Source organism: Nansenia antarctica (genome assembly GCF_963989245.1).
Source record: "Nansenia antarctica genome assembly, chromosome: 7".
NCBI classification, from domain to species: domain Eukaryota; kingdom Metazoa; phylum Chordata; class Actinopteri; order Argentiniformes; family Microstomatidae; genus Nansenia; species Nansenia antarctica.
In genome coordinates this window covers 29,575,161-29,593,611 of record NC_137677.1, presented here as the reverse complement: position 1 = coordinate 29,593,611, position 18,451 = coordinate 29,575,161, and the positions used below count along the sequence as shown (strand labels likewise).

Genomic DNA, 18,451 nt, shown 5'->3' with positions numbered 1-18,451 from the left:
GATTGAAATTGAGATTGAGATAACGTTTATTGCCATTAAGCATACACATATAGGAATTTGATTCGGTGTTACAGTAAGTTGTACTGTACTGGCACAAAGGTCTGCTATTCACACTGTTGGAAAATGGTGTTGGAGGAAAAACCTACGACATCATAAAGTCAATGTACACTAACAACAAGTGTGCTGTTAAGATTGGCAAAACCCACACAGACTTCTTTTCCCAAAGCCGGGGGGTTAGACAGGGATGCAGCTTGAGTCCAAGCTGCATCCCTGTACATGGTCTGTACATGGTCTGTCAGCCGTTTGTCCTGTTGCGATTGCCGTAGCTGCTTTTCCGGGTTCAGACCATCGCTGGCGTCCGCGCTGTGACTGCCGCGCTGTGACTGTTTCCCTGTCCTGTCTTTTTGTGTCCTGTCCTAAAGTGTCTATAGTTTCTTGTTTTCAACGTCTACCTTGTTTTGTGTGCCCGTCTTCCCCCGGAGGTCTCTGCTTTTTATTTTCCTTATTTTCTTTTCCAAGTATTTTTTCACTTTATTTTATTTATTTATTTTTCACCGACCTCCGCTGCTTTCCCCCCCGCCATCTCCCGCCTCTCACTTCCTCCACTACCGGACTACAGTATTCACCGCCACCACTAACCCCATCACTGGACCCCTAACTCCCACTGGATTCACACTTCTTGACACCATCGTTCCTGTCCCCCGGCTCTGTGTTGCCGACCGACCCGCTGCGCGCCGCTCTCAGACATCGCTAGCCTGGCCGTGCTGTGCTACTACCCTCGTCCCGGGAGGTAGCCACCACTCCCTCCCCGGCATGGGGGTTGCCATCTCCGCTGGTGAGTGTCAGTCCTTCCCAACCTTCACTCACTACTGCGGGATTTGGTCGCTGGCATGGCACGGCTAGGCTGGCCGGCCGCGCGGGTTCAGTCCCAAGCTAGCAATACAAATGACAACAACAACAACAACACCACGCTGTCACTCTGGTTCACTGCCATGTTTACACAACTCACTGCCCACCAACTACTAGTCACTCCCAACCTATCCACTGACCTACTCCCACCTGTACTCTGGTTTCATCTTCAACTTGGTTTCACCCTCCTGCTGCTCCTATCGTTTTGCCCTAGACTCCCGGCCATCTCACCTACCCCCCACCTCCCCCTGCCCTTCTCTCGTCTCACCTATACTGCCACTGACCTCCACTCACTGAACCACAACCATCGCCTCACTGCTGCTGCTGCCACCGCCGCCACCAAGGCAGGCATTCTCCGCCGCCGCCGCTACATCCATCGAGGCTCCCAGCAACATCGACACCGGACTCTACACCACCCTGAAGGCACAAACATCCCCTCATTCTGGACTAACTCTCGCTCACCTGTCATCACCACACACCGCACCGCTGACCCCTCAAACCTCCGCTCTCTCCCCCCTGCTCCCCCATCCATCTCCCTTGCACTGTTGAACACTCGCTCTCTCTCCAACAAATCCCCTGTCATATCTGAACTGATACTGGACAACAACCTGGACATACTTCTCCTCACTGAAACCTGGCAACAACCCTCGGACTACTACTCACTCAACCAGGCCACCCCCCCTAATTACACCTACATCGCTAAACCCCGCCTCTCTAAGCGAGGGGGTGGTCTCGCTGCTCTCCACAAACACTCCCTAACTGTCACTATACTGGACCTCAACCTCCCACCCATGTCATCCTTTGAATACCTTGCCTTTTCACTCCCCAACTCCATAACTGCACTCCTACTCTACCGCCCACCGAAGCCACACCCCTCTTTTCTTTCTGATCTCTCTGAACTCCTCACCATCGCCTCTTCCCTTTCTACCCGTCTCTTACTCACCGGTGACTTTAATATCCATGTTGACAAACCCAACTCCAACCTCACCTCTGACTTCCTCTCTCTCCTTGATTGTTTCCACCTCACCCAGCACATCAACTTCCCCACCCATGTAAAAGGCCACACACTCGACCTTGTCTGCCTACCCATATCCAACCCCCCACCCTCTTCCAACCCCCACCCTCTTCCATTTCCACTCTCTGACCACCACTGCATCCTCTTCTCTGCCCCCCTGCCCCTACCGCGCCACCCCATCAAACGCACCATCTCTTTCCGTAACATCTCAGCAGCCTCACTGCTCTCCTGAAGGCACACAGCAGCCTCACCCTCACAGAGCATAACATAACATCTCAGCAGCCTCACCCTCACAGAGCATGAAGTGAGACGCGTACTGAAGGCGGTGGACCCCAGGAAAGCCTCGGGCCGGATGGCGTCCTGGGACGGGTGCTGCGAGACTGCGCCGACCAGCTGGCCGGGGTTTTCACCAACATCTTTAACCAGTCCCTGTCCCAGGCCACCGTATGAACATGAAGTGCTTCGAGAAACTAGTCCGGGCCCACATACTCACACGCCTCCCGCCCAACCTGGATCCATACCAGTTCGCCTACAGAGCCCACAGGTCCACAGAGGACGCCATAGCGACGACTCTCCACGCCACTCTATCCCACCTGGAGAGGGGAAACAGCTACGCGAGACTGCTCTTCGTGGACTTCAGCTCCGCCTTCAACACCATCCTTCTAGACAGGCTAGTGACCAAACTACTAGACCTGGGTCTATCACACTCTATATGTGCGTGGATCAAGGACTTCCTGACCGACCGCCCCCAGAGGGTGCGGGTGGGCCCCCACACCTCCACAGCCCTCAGCCTCAGCACTGGGTCCCCCCAGAGCTGCGTGCTAAGCCCCATCCTCTACAACCTCTACACCCACGACTTCACCCCCGTCCACCCCAGCAACTACATCGTAAAGTTTGCAGACGACACCACCGTGGTGGGATGTATCTCGGGGGGGGACGAGGCGGCGTACAGGGATGAGGTAGAGCAACTGAGCAAGCTGTGCAAGGTTAACAACCTGCTGCTAAACAAGTCAAAGACCCAGGAATTCATCGTAGACTTCAGGAGGAAAAAGTCCGAGATCCAGCCCCTGCTCATCGACGGAGAGAGCGTGGAGAGAGTCTCAACCCTCCGATTCCTGGGACATCACATGCGGGATGACCTGGCCTGGAAGGACAACACAAAAGGCACCATCAAGAGGGCACAACAGCGGCTATACACCCTGAGATGCCTCAGGAAAGAACACAACAAGCAGGAGATACTGGTGGCCTTCTACCACGGCGCAGTGGAGAGCATCCTCACCTACGGCATCTGCAACTGGTTCCACAGCTGCACAACAGCGGAAAGAAACGCGCTACAGAGAGTCGTGAGAACAGCACAGAAGATCACCGGCGCCCCCCTCCCCTCTCTGGAGGAGCTGTACAACACACGCTGTCTCAGGAGGGCCTCCAAGATCTCCAGGGACCCGACCCACCCTGGGCACGTACACTTTGTCAGGCTGCCCTCGAACAGGAGGTACAGGACCCCGGCCGCTAAGACAACCAGACTGAAGAACTGCTTCTACCACAGGGCCGTCAAGGCCCTGAACACAGAAAAGGCCTAAGTTCTGGGCCCAGGACAGTCCGGACGGATTGTATGGCAGCTAGTGCTGAGGCACAAACATGTACATTTTCAAGCCTGCAAACTGTGACACTTTAAAATAACGTGAAAAAATACTTTTGTGCAATATGACAACCCTAGTTGACTATCTGTGCAGTATAGTACAGTGGATTGTGTACATAGCCTTTATTGATGTAAACCAGCTCCTTACCTTCTTGTGATTTTATGCTTTTATGCTTTTTCAAAAAAAAAAATCTTTTTTTTTTCCCTTTCCTAACACCAGGGGAGCCACCCCTCCTAAATTTCGTTGTTTGGTACCTGTACTGTAGCAATGACAAATAAAGTCCATTCATTCATTCATTCATTCATTCATTCATTCATTCATTCATTCATTCATTCATTCATAAAATCTGTCAACCCACTCACTCTATCTCAGTCCATATCTTCTGCCCTCCCCACTGACTCCACTCCCACCAACCCGGAAGACTATGCCACCATGCTCAACTCCATTCTCTCTGACTCCCTTGACTCACTGGCCCCCTTGAAAACCATCACTGTCTCCTTCACCACCTCCTCCCCCTGGTACACCCCTGAACTACGCACCATGAAACAGACCGGCCGCCAACTAGAAAGACTCCACAACAAAACCCACCTCACTGTCCATGCCGAAGCCTACAAGCACCATATCTCCTCCTACCGTGACACACTCCAAGCTGCCAAATCTGCCTACTACTCCAACCTCATCAACACCACCAATCGAAACCCCCGCACCCTCTTCTCCACTGTCAAGACACTACTCCAGCCCCCGGACAACAACACAACTTCCTCCCCTGATCTCTGCAACTCCTTTCTCCACGCCTTCAACAGCAAGATCTCCCACATCAACAGCTCACTGACTGCCTCCATCTCCAACTCCACCACCCCCGCCCCCCCTGCTGTCATCTTCCCCCCTCCTGATTACCCTCCCCCTACTCCTCTCACTACTTTCTCCCCTGTTGACTCCTCCCTCATCACTACTATCATCACCGCCTCCAAAACAACCACCTGCTCCCTCGACCCCCTCCCTACCACCCTGACCAAGGCCTGCCTCCCTGCCCTCATCCCCCACCTCACTGCCCTCTTCAATCAGTCCCTATCCCAAGGCCACGTTCCCTCAAGCTACAAACTTGCCGCTGTAACCCCCATTCTCAAAAAGCCCACTCTTGACCCAGCTAACCTCTCCAACTACCGCCCCATCTTCAACCTACCATTCTTCTCCAAAACCCTAGAGCGCGCTGTCGCTGCCCAACTTCACTCCCACCTCCAATCCAACAAACTATACGAACCCCTTCAATCTGGCTTCCGCCCACATCACAGCACTGAAACAGCCCTGGTCAAAGTCATCAACGATCTCCTCACCTCCGCTGACTCAGGTGCCCTCAACATCCTAGTTCTACTAGACCTGAGCGCAGCCTTCGACACAGTGTCCCACTCCATCCTCCTTCAAAGGCTGCGCCAACTGGGTGTTGAGGGCACCGCCCTGGACTGGCTCACCTCCTACCTCACCAACAGACATCAGTTCATCTCCCTCTCCGGTCACACCTTCTCCTCCTCCTCTGTCACACAGGGGGTCCCACAAGGCTCAGTCCTCGGCCCCCTGCTCTTCCTCTGCTACACACTCCCCCTCGGTCACATCATCCGCCAATTCAACCTGGACTTCCACTGCTACGCCGATGACACCCAGATCTACATCACCACAAACTCCACCCAGAACCCACCCCTCACTCACATCGAAAAAACTGCATTTCAGCAATAAAAACCTGGCTCACACACAACTTCCTCAAACTCAACAGTGAAAAGACCGAAGTCATCCTCATCGGCACCAAATCCACCCTCAATAAAACCGGACCCATCACACTCACCATCGATGACACCACCATCACCCCCTCCCCCCTGGCTCGCAACCTCGGCTTCATCCTGGACCCCACCCTCTCATTTGATCCCCACGTCATCTCCATCGTCAAGACCTCCTACTTCCACCTCCGCAACATAGCAAAAATCAGACACTGCCCCTCCCCGTCCGCTGCTGAATCCCTCATCCACGCCTTCATCTCCTCCCACCTTGACTACTGCAACTCCCTACTCACCGGCATCACCTCCCGCTCCCTCCATAGACTCCAGATGGTCCAAAACTCTGCTGCACGCCTCCTTTCAAACACCCGCTCCCGTGACCACATCACTCCTGTCCTCCACTCTCTCCACTGGCTCCCCATCAAAGAACGCATCCAATTCAAAATCCTCATCCTCACATACAAAGCCCTCCATAGCCTGGCCCCCACTTACCTGACTGACCTCCTTCTCCCCCACCGCCCTACCCGTACCCTCCGATCCTCATCCATTGTTCCCCTCACTGTCCCACCCTCAAAACTCAAAGGCTTCGGTCACCGTGCCTTTTCACGAGCTGCACCCCGCCTCTGGAACTCTCTCCCCCAACCACTCAGAGACTCACCCTCACTTCTCACTTTTAAATCCCACCTCAAAACCTACCTGTTCTCCCATGCCTACAGCCTCCCCTACCCCTAGCCATCTCCCCCATCCCGGCGCCCCCGCCCCCCCCCCCCACCCCTAGACACGCATACAACCTCCCCTACCCCTACCCATCTCCCCTAACCCTGCCACCCCCCTGATATGCATACAGCCTCCCCTACCCCTAACCACCTCCCCTGTCCCCGTTCGCTGACTCTGTGTTCCATGTTACTTGTTGTTTTTGTGTTTTCCGTATCCCCTATATTGTCAGCGTCTTTGAGCCTCGGAAAAGCGCTATATAAATTCAATGAATTATTATTATTATTATTAACCCTCTTCAACATCTATATCAACAGTTTGGCAAAAACATTAGAGCCGTCTGCAGCACCTGGCATCCCCCTAGTAGACACAGAAGTCAAATGTCTACTGTTTGCTGATGACCTGGTGCTGCTGTCCCCAACCAAAGAAGGGCTACAACAGCACCTCGACCTTCTATACCAATTCTCCCAGACCTGGGCCTTGACAGTGAATCTCACTAAGACGAAAATTATGATTTTCCAAAAAAGATCCAGCCTCCAGCACCACAAATTCAAATTCTTCCTAGATACAATTGCCCTAGAACATACAAAGAATTATACCTACCTCGGCCTAAACATCAGCACCACAGGTAGCTTCAACAAAGCTGTGAACGACCTGAGAGATAAGGCAAGGAGGGCTTTTTACGCCATCAAAAGGAACATCAAGTTAGACATAACTGGCTCAAATTATTGGACTCCGTTATAGAACCCATTTCCCTCTATGGTTGCAAGGTCTGGGGTCCACCTGCCAACCAAGATTGTGCAAAATGGGACAAACACCAAATTGAGACTCTGCATGCAGAGTTCTGCAAATCCATTCTTCGTATCCAACGCAAAACACAAAATAACGCATGCAGAGCAGAATTAGGACGATACCCACTAATTATAAAAATTCAAAAGAGAGCGTTTAAATTTTACAACCACCTAAAAGAAAGTCACCCTGACACGCTCCACAACAAAGCCCTTACCCACAGAGAGACTCCAGGGAGATGCCCCCTCAGCCAGCTAGTTCTGGGACTCTCACAGTCACAAGCAGAGCCACCTATTAGACTAAACCAAATTATAAGAAAACAAAAAGAAAACTACCTGACACATTGGCAAGAATCAACCAAAAACCAGAGCAAATTGGAATGCTATTTGGCCCTAAACAGAAAATACACAGTGGCAGAATACCTGAGTACTGTGACAGACCCAAAGCTAAGGAAATCTTTGACTATGTACAGACTCAGTGAACACAACCTGGCCATCGAGAAAGGCCGCCACAGGCAGACCTGGCTCCCCAGACCAGACAGACTGTGCACCCACTGCACACAAAACCAGGTGGAAACAGAGCTGCACTTCTTAACTACCTGCCAGCTGTACAAGGACATCAGGGACACATACTTCCCACTGATCACCAACATCCAGGGAGACTTTGAGGACTTGACCAATGTCGAAAGGCTACCATATCTGCTGGGTGAGGTACAGCAATGTGCAAACACAGCAGCAAGATTTGTTAGCTGCTGTGATAGAAAAAGGCAATCAAATGGGCTAAAACCACCATAAGAATTTAAATAAGTTTTATTTCATTTATTTATTCTAGTATGTAATCTATTTGTAATCTATTTATTTGTAATCTAGTATGTAATCTATTTATTTATTCTAGTATGTACATTACATTCTTTTTGTTTTTGTTTTTTATCTTCACATGCCCCTTCACATTCCCATGCCAATAAAGCCCTTTGAAATTGAATTGAAATTGAGAGAGAGGGAGAGACAAAGAGAGGGAGAGAGAGACAGAGAGACAGAGAGAGAGAGAGAGACAGAGAGAGAGACGGAGAGACAGAGAGAGAGAGAGAGAGAGAGAGAGAGAGAGAGAGAGAGAGAGAGACAGAGAGAGAGACGTTTTAGAGCCACACTTGTTTATTTTCTTGAAGTAAAAACAAGTGAAACATGACAGTAACACCACAGTAACCCTTCCTGCCCCTCCCTCCAGGTGTGTGTGGCCTGGCCCCTCCCCTCCTTCCCCGGGGGCCGGCTGGGCCTCCCCCCCCCCCTCCAGACCAGCCTGAGGGTGAGGCCCGGGGACCCCGTCAGCTTGATGCCCCTGAGGGGAGCCCTGCTACAAGCACACACCCTGCACCTGTCTACCAGGTAGGGGGGGGGGGGGGGGGAGGCTGCTACAAGCACACACCCTGCACCTGTCCTCCAGGTAGGGGGGGGGGGGAGGAGGGGAGGGAGGGGAGCCCTGCTGCAAGCACACACCCTGCACCTGTCCTCCAGGTAGGGGGGGGGAGGGGGGGTTAGGGTTAACATGTCTGGTAAGGACCTCCTAACATGTCTGGTAAGGACCTGGGGCCTCATTTATGAAGCTTGTGTTCGCCCCAAAAGGTGCGTAAGCTAATTTTCTTGCAATTTTGGGATTTATAAAAACTGTGCGCACCTCTAGGCTACACACACTGTGATCCATGATCCTCTACACCAGCGGTTCCCAACCTTTTAGGACTCACGCCCCCCTTTACAGATATTATGTCCAGTATTCGCGGCCCACTCAGCAGCGCGCTGAGTGGCCCACTCAGCAGGCGCGCGCGATTCTTTTTTCGCGTGCACGCGCATGAAACGCGCACGAGCGCTCAAAACAACGACGTAATTTGACCAAAAACTAGAGGGAGCGTGGCAAAAAAATAAAAAATAAATAGCGCTTAAACCATTAAAGCTGAGCGGCGATGTTTTATATAGCAGGTGATCAAATACCAAGATCGTAAATGTTGTATGTGTTCAATATTTACGACCAAACATCCTTATGTGTGTGGGCAACTCCCGACTCCTGACTAGGGTTGCCAGATGGGCTCTGGTTTTTTTGGTGGAATTAGCGGTTTTAGACTGTGGTTAGGGTGGAAAATGTTGATCCCATCTGGCAACCCTGTTCGCGAGTCCGGGATGGAATGTAGCCAATCAAGAAGCGAGCTGACTTCTTCTTTTCGGATGGAAATATCGGCGCACACCACACACAATACGATCAAGGCTGTTCAAGGCTGTTCAATCCACGTATTTTTTGTAACAAAAAAACGTCAATAAAACCATTTTTTGCCCATGATTTGGCGGCCCACTTGCAGTACTCTCCGGCCCATAGGTTGGGAACCGCTGCTCTACACACTGTGATCCATGATCCTCTACACCAGGGGTCGGCAATTAGGTTTGGCCTCGGGCCCAAAAAAATTTAGCCACTAGATAGCGGGCCCGAACATAATCAAAGGATAATTTAAGTAATTGATTGTTAAAAAATGTGACACGTTCTAATGCTTTGACTTTTCTTTCGAGAAATGTACACATCGCTAGTCAACTAACACAGCTTGTTTTGTGAGCCTGCTAACAATGTAAAGTAGTCTTATAGTTAACTAGGTAGCAGTCCAATCCATTTCGTTGCAGTATTAGGCTTGACTAGTGAGTTTGTGTTGTGATTCTCAACAACGTTGAAACGTAGTTTCACCCTTTTCCATAGTTTTGAATAATAAATGTGTGGACTGACGATGTATCGCAGCCTAACTTATTCTAATAATTATTTAACATACTTTTATTCTGAATGATTCCCCCCTCCTCCAGACAAGGTCACATTATTTATTATTGGATTGGTTGTTTGCGTGTCGGGTGAAGTTAAACTAAACATTTAACCTGCTAACTAGCAAGATATACATAATGTCACTCTCCAAAGGTCTAAAGAGGAAAGTTGACGGTGAAAACAGGGCATTTAAAGAGGAATGGACAGCGAACTATACGTTCATCCTACCTGGTTTCATCAATGCAAAGCCGTTGTGTGAGACTCACATCTTCCCTGCTCACAATGTTCCCTTTCTATACATGCGAGTCGTCCTTTTCCTCAATGAATGTGATATTTACAGTGGTGCAAACTTGTCACCTTTCGGCGAAATTCGCCGTTTTTACCTCAAAATAGGTGACCTACATGAATCATGTAGATCTGCAAAAAAAATATATTTTTTGTGGGGGGGGGGGTCTACATCTCATCCAAGTCACATGATGCCCAAGCTAACATCTTCCTGTCTGCTAAACTCTGCTGCAGTTGAAGTAAAAAGGTCTTAAGATAGAAGTAGAAACATAAGAAGTAATAAAATAAAATAACATAGAATGGTGTGATAACTTCTCAACAGGATTTTACAGGGTTCGTTCAAACTATTGTAATTCTTGAACTATATGTGCAATCGAAAAAAATCCAACAGTTTCTGAAAGCAGAGAAGTTGCACTCTCTAGCCATTTATGGTTATTACGGTAGTTCACCAAAAAAACAAATGCATTGACCTCAAAGTGTCATGGAGTGATTTCAAGAGAAGCAGTAATTTAGCTGTGTTTTATACTTTAGTGAGTTTCTGTACATATATGTTTGTGATTGTGAAATGTCACGAAGACCATCTAGGGTAACCAATCCACCTAAAAGTTTAATCGAGGACGATGATGTAAGTGACGAAGGACTGATTTCTTCTTCTGAACCAGGGTATGGAGGTTAGTTCTAGCGAATTTACCTGATAGAACATCGACATGCAAGAAACACATAACTACACATAATTAGATGATCATTATAAGTATTTAGAGATCGTTAAACTGTTGTTTATTATATCGAGAGGGTACTTTACAACTTCAAGTTTCGTGTTATGAAAAAAACGAGTCGGCGAGTGGTTTGCCCTAGGCTGCGTTCGTAAATTTGCTCTGGAAATCTGATCAGCAGTCATGGAATGCCTCTTGTCCAATCAAATTACTTGGTCCCTTTATGACGTTGAGCCCAGTGTGCCCTCCGGCGCTCTCAGAGCGAATTTACGAACGCTGCCAGAGACTGTTTCGCGTCCCCCTTTACCTCGCTTCTCTACCCTGCTGCTACGGTGCTTCTATAACATCAGGATCAGACACAGGGCGAGACTTCCAAAATAAACCTTTTTAATGGCTTCTGTGTGCTTTAGACTTGCGTAGAATCGATTTTTATTTTATTTTTAAAAGTGTGTGCCATATCTCAGTATGTAGGCTATGCAGTGTAAGTGAGTGTAAGTAAGTGTGTGAGTTTATTCTGTTATTTATGCTATTATATCTAGTAATGTGTTGAGAAGCAATGGAAATGAATCAAGAAATTGATAGAGTAGGCTATTGTTCTGTATGCAACAGAACAGATCACCCAGCATTGCTAATGAAAAGAATCAACGAATGTGAGTCTAATACCAATAATTGCTCAATAGGTCTTAAAATCTATTAAAAGTGGTCTTATAAAGGTCTTAAATGTAACTTGTTGAAACCTGCAGGAACCAGCATAACTATTTTGAGAACAGGTTGCTTACATTAATTATGAGGGTGTTAAGGTCAGGGCCATCGCTACTTACACACGCATCATTGTTAGACCACTGTTAATGCTAGAGCTAACCATCTACGGGCCCAAAAAAAAGTGTCACCTTTTTGGACCATCGCCAGTTTGCACCCCTGGATAAAGATGCACGAGAGGAATCGATAGATGCATAAAAAATAAAAAAAACTGCCTGCGGATTAAAGTGACGTCAATATCACCAGATATCAAGCAAATAGTGACCGATGGGAGATGCCACTTTTCACATTAAGTGAGTACCAAGCCTGTCGTTATTGTATTTAATAACCTAATTGTATTTTGTATATTTTGAATGAATGGCTTATGGCTCATTGTACTTATTATCCCTAATAGCGCGTTTGCTCTGTCGTTTCAGGAGCATAGGCCTACCACCACTTCTGCGCTGATTTTGTTGTCAATGTTTTTCAGAAAATTAAACAGAATTTGCTTTGTTACTGTTCATATGTGTGTTGCAGTCACATACGTAAACATTACGTTTGAATGATTTAATGAGCTGATGTTATTTTTTTCAAACCACACCGCATGTCGGCTATTTCAGCACCACGCCTTGTCCACCTACTTATGATTCACTCTGAGGGGTTCAGCGTCAGTGCGCTTCGGTGCACCTCGCTGCCTGATTGTCTGTCCCTGTGTCATTCACTCTCAACATGAATAAAAGTACAATAAGCATTATTCAGGTGGTGGTAGATTCTCTATTCGGACATTATAGGCGCGGTGTGGGACTGTTGGTCCGATATTGTTAAAAAAAAAAAAAAGTGGATTCTCAAAATAATCTGCTGGGCCAAATATTATTGGTGACGGGCCAGCAATGGCCCACGGGCCGCCTATTGCCGACCCCTGCTCTACACACTGTGATCCATGCGTACGCATAGAAACTGGAGAAATGTCAACTGCGACTCCGCTGGCAGAAGGATGAAACAGGAGAAACGCTTTGAAATGGATACCATTTCCACCAACATAAACCTAAATATTACCTCACATATTATGTGAGGCACAAATAATATACGTGCACACTGCACATATCTTATTCCCCCTGGTCCTGCATCACAATGTAGCATACATATATCTTTGTTCGTATCATATAGATATTCATGCAAATATATTTACTTTTTATATTCATATTCATTGCACATAGCGCGAGGCTGGACAAGTTGAGCACCGTTCCTGATTCACTGTTCCCGAGTGCTCAGTGGGTAACGTCCCGATAAGTCCAATGATTGCAATATCCATACATTGATATATATATATATATATATATATATATATATATATATATATATATATATTGATACATTACTCTCTTGTCACTACGTAACAATAAACTTCATGGCTTTTCTACAATGCACTGATGATCATGAAATGCATCTAGTTAGATGACGAACTGCATTTCGTTGTCTTGGTACTTGTCAATGACAATAAGCTTGAATCTAATCTAATATAAAAGAAAAAAAACATGATTTAGGATAATAAATACAAAGGGAGATAATCTGTTTTTGCTCAAATATGTTGTACAGTTTAATCGGGAATCATATTTAATTGCGTCTGTATTTATTAAACAATACGTGGATGTTATGACATGTATTATCATAAATAGTAGATAAACATAGATATTATGTAGACGAAAGAAGAGAGTTTCATCGTACGCAAAGCAAGAACATTTACACACACCAAGATTCTGATTTATAAAACGGAAGTGGAATTTGCGGCCCACTCTTCCCACTCCTGCTTCCCTTTATAAATCCCAATCAACCCTAAATGTTGCGCACGGGAACGAGCGTCTCGACCCACCCTTTTTAACACCCATGCTTTGCCTATTATTGGTCAGTGAAATGCCCGACAGAAGGCAAAAAATTAAAAAATTCACCCAATCAATTTCTGCGCAGTAGTTCCGCTTAACGAACACATAACAATATGAAACTCTCGTATAATATCTTTGTTCCAGACTGTATCGACATCGTGTTCACCTTATTATTTATGATAATACATTTCATAACATTCAAGTATTGTTTAATAATTACAGATTCAATTAAATATGATTCCCGATTAAACTGGACAACATATTTGAGGGGTTGTTTTGCAAAAACAGATATCTCCCTTTGTATTTATTATGTTAAATCATGTTTTTTCTTTTAGATTAGATTAAATTCAATCTTATTGTCATTGACAAGTACCAAAATTGTCACAAGGAAATGCAGTTCGTCATCTAACCTGCATTGTAGAAAAGCCAAGCATGTTTCAAGTTTATTGTTACGTTACATTAAGAGAATAACATTCTTAGGCTTCGGTTCCTGACATTGCAGCACAAGACATAAGGCAACAGGCATAATACAAGATAAAGGTGACAATATTACAGCTAAGACAGGATACACTAGTGATGCAACTAGTAATAATAGATAGTTCAGTAATAAAATGTTTGTAGTCCGTATACATGGGGATGGGGTGTACTTGGGGATGATAGTCAATTGTCAACAGTGGGCCTGTTCATGTTCTTCACTGTATGGATATTGCAATCATTGGACTTATCGGGAACGTTACCCTTATGAAGACGTTCATTACTGTGAAGTCAATGTGGACGGTGGTCAACCTCGCGCTACGTGCAATGAATATGAATGTAAAAAGTAAATATATTTGCATGAATATCAATATTATATGTACAGTAAAGATATATGTATACAGTGTGATGCGTACAGGACAAGGACGAATAAGATATATGCAGTGTGCACATATCCTTCATAATACGTGAGAGGCAATATTTCAATATGTCGATGGAAATGGTAGGCCTATCCATTTCAAAGCGTTTCTCCTGTTTCATCCTTCTGCCAGTGGAGTCGCAGTTGCTCATTTCTCCAGTTTCTATGCGTACGCATGGGTGCCAGTGTGCTTAGAGATGCGCACAGTTTCACGCCAAGTTCCTTTTTTATAAATCCCAAATTTGCGGGGAAATGTACGTACGCAAGTCACAGAATCAATCAATCAGATTCTAACCTCTCCATCATGGGCAAGACCAAAAAGTAGTATAAGGAAGTCAGGGACACGATTGTAGACCTGCACAAGGCTGGAATGGGCTACAAGACCATCAGCAAGCAGCTTGGTGAGAAGGAGACAACTGTTGTGCGATTATTTGAAAATGACAGAAATAACCATCATAAGGTTGAATCTAATCTAATCAAAAAGAGAAATGATTTAGTATAATAACTACAAAGCAAGATATCTGTTTTTGCAAAACAACCTCTCAAATGTTGTAGTTTAATCGGGAATCATATTTAATTGGATCTGTAATTATTATACATATTATACCAATACTTGGATGTTATGACATTATCATAAATAATAAGGTAAACAGTAGGACGAATCACGTTTAAACTGATTCCGTTGTCGATGCAGTCTGGAACATATATATTATGGTCTAGCGAGAACGTTCGTTGCGCGGAAATTGACTTATTGGGTGAAATTATTTTTTTCCGGCGTTCTGTCGGCCGTTTGACTGACCATTTATATGCAGCAGGAAAAGTGCTATACAAATAAAAAGGTATTATTATTATTATTATAGGCAACTATGGGCGTCAAAAAGGGTGGGACAAGACGCTCGTTCACGTGTGCAACATTATGGCGCTTTTCCACTACCGACCCGAACCGGGCCGCATTTGTATCCGAGCCGTGCCGTGCCGTACTTTGAGAAACGCTTCTCCATTATACTGAGCGACCCGGGACAAGGAGGAGTTACATGTCAATCTCCGCGTTCGTTATAGATACGCTTGCAGCAGCGGGTGAACTCCCGGTTCATTGAGTTTACGGTTAAAAGCATAACTTCTCGGGGTGTCAGCGCGGTGGTTCAGGGCTCAAAATGACCGTATACCGATGGTGAAGTTAGCAAAGTAGTATTGTGTTTGTACCACCTCCATAGCCGGTGTTATTCACGGACAAACACGGTGCCCGGAGGCACCCTTTGCGGGTTAATAACTGTGGTTTACTGTAGGTTAGGATAACAATTCAAACGTGTCCGGATAGGGGAGAGGACAGGGAATCTGAAACCATTTGAATGGTGTCGATACGACACTGCTATCACGGTCGACACCGACATTATTTATATATACAGCATATGGATGTTACCTGCCTGTTACCTGCCGCTTTCAGTTCTACAGGACATCGCCATAATAGCGATATTTTGCTTGTTGTAAATAAAAGTTCGATGATGCATTGAAATGACATTAAACTAAGATAATACGATGGTTATCATATTTTTTCAAATCTTTATTAATACGTTATTACAGAAACAGTAAGTGACATTTTCCTAGAGCGAAATCTGTATTTAAAAATGGCGGTTAGTGATGAAATCTATGAACATGGGATGACGATTTCCATTGACCAATCAACGGTGTGCAGCGTCACACGTCACACGCAGCCTGGCAAAAAAGCACCCTTCCCAACTTTCGCTACCCATCCCGAACAAGAACTATTTTACCGTGCCGTGCCGTGCTGACACGGGCCGCTCAATGGAAAAGCGCCAAAGAACAGGGCTGACCCGGGTCGACCCGGCCTGGCACTGTAGTGGAAAAGCACCATTAGAGTTGATTGTGATTCATAAAGGGAAGTAGGCGTGGAACTTGCACATTCCACTGGCGTGCTCACCGTTTTATAAATCCGAATGTTGGTGACGTAAATGTTCTTGCTTTGCGTAGGTATGCAAGCCTTTTACGCCAGTTATACGCAAAGCTTTATAAATGAGGTCCCAGCACTCTCACCAAGTAGGACGTTCCTCCCCAGGCAGCAGTGTTCTATCTGACAGGCCACACCGCCATCTGCTGGTGAGAAACTGCAACAGCAGCTTGACAGGAGGTGGTGGAGACCCAGTACTCTGCTGATGGTTGTGAACTAAACAGTGTTTGATCCAGTTTGATCCAGTTTGATCCAGTGTAATGGTGTGTGTCCCCCAGTGTAATGGTGTGTGTGTTGCTGTTTGTGTTGCAGACTGAAGGATGAGGCCCTGAACACAGAAGAGTTCAGAAACTTCTTCCTCAGAGCTCTAGGTGAGCTGTATATATATATAGAACCATATAGAACCATACAGAACCATATAGAACCATACAGAACCATATAGAACCATACAGAACCATATAGAACCATATAGAACCATATAGAACCATATAGAACCATACAGAACCATATAGAACCATACAGAACCATACAGAACCATACAGAACCATATAGAACCATACAGAACCATACAGAACCATACAGAACCATATAGAACCATACAGAACCATACAGAACCATATAGAACCATACAGAACCATATAGAACCATACAGAACCATATAGAACCATATAGATCCATACAGAACCACACAGAACCATATATAACCATATAGAACCATACAGAACCATATATAACCATATAGAACCATATAGAACCATACTTTTTAAATGTTATTTTATTTATATAGAACCATATAGAACCATACAGAACCATATAGAATCATATAGAACCATATAGAACTTACTTACAGAACCATATAGAACCATATAGAACCATATAGAACCATACAGAACCATATAGAACCATACAGAACCATACAGAACCATACAGAACCATATAGAACCATACAGAACCATACAGAACCATATAGAACCATACAGAACCATACAGAACCATATAGAACCATACAGAACCATATATAACCATACAGAACCATATAGAACCATACAGAACCATACAGAACCATATAGAACCATACAGAACCATATATAACCATATAGAACCATACAGAACCATACAGAACCATATAGAACCATATAGAACCATATAGAACCATATAGAACCATACAGAACCATATAGAACCATACAGAACCATACAGAACCATATATAACCATATAGAACCATACAGAACCATACAGAACCATATAGAACCATACAGAACCATATAGAACCATATCTCAATTACAAATGCTTTGGTATTCACATGTTTATTTATTTAGTTTTTACTGGAACAACACAAAAAAGAGAGAAAAAAGCCAAATATCATTCCACACAGAACTCCAAAACTCAGTCGCTTCCTGTAACCATGAATGAGTGTCTTCTCTTCTCTACTGGAGTCCTGGATCACTCTTCTCTACTGGAGTCCTGGACCACTCTTCTCTACTGGAGTTCTGGATCACTCTTCTCTACTGGAGTTCTGGATCACTCTTCTCTACTGGAGTTCTGGATCACTCTTCTCTGCTGGAGTCCTGGATCACTCTTCTCTGCTGGAGTCCTGGACCACTCTTCTCTGCTGGAGTCCTGGACCACTCTTCTCTGCTGGAGTCCTGGATCACTCTTCTCTGCTGGAGTTCTGGACCACTCTTCTCTGCTGGAGTCCTGGACCACTCTTCTCTACTGGAGTCCTGGATCACTCTTCTCTGCTGGAGTCCTGGACCACTCTTCTCTACTGGAGTTCTGGACCACTCTTCTCTGCTGGAGTCCTGGACCACTCTTCTCTGCTGGAGTTCTGGATCACTCTTCTCTGCTGGAGTCCTGGACCACTCTTCTCTGCTGGAGTTCTGGACCACTCTTCTCTACTGGAGTCCTGGACCACTCTTCTCTACTGGAGTCCTGGATCACTCTTCTCTACTGGAGTCCTGGATCACTCTTCTCTACTGGAGTCCTGGACCACTCTTCTCTACTGGAGTCCTGGATCACTCTTCTCTGCTGGAGTCCTGGATCACTCTTCTCTGCTGGAGTCCTGGACCACTCTTCTCTGCTGGAGTCCTGGACCACTCTTCTCTGCTGGAGTCCTGGATCACTCTTCTCTGCTGGAGTTCTGGACCACTCTTCTCTGCTGGAGTCCTGGACCACTCTTCTCTACTGGAGTCCTGGATCACTCTTCTCTGCTGGAGTCCTGGACCACTCTTCTCTACTGGAGTTCTGGACCACTCTTCTCTGCTGGAGTCCTGGACCACTCTTCTCTGCTGGAGTTCTGGATCACTCTTCTCTGCTGGAGTCCTGGACCACTCTTCTCTGCTGGAGTTCTGGACC

At 46.1% G+C, this 18,451-nt stretch overlaps 1 protein-coding gene across 1 annotated transcript in view; it reads left to right on the top strand.

Annotated features, from left to right (window-relative positions):
- Positions 1-18,451, top strand: part of afg2a (AFG2 AAA ATPase homolog A) — a 145,494-nt gene that overhangs the window by 34,495 nt on the left and 92,548 nt on the right. The window contains exons 4-5 of the mRNA XM_080537348.1: positions 8,058-8,215; positions 16,407-16,465. Of these exons, the coding sequence (XP_080393474.1) occupies positions 8,058-8,215; positions 16,407-16,465 (217 nt within the window). The remainder of the gene's footprint in view (positions 1-8,057; positions 8,216-16,406; positions 16,466-18,451) is intronic.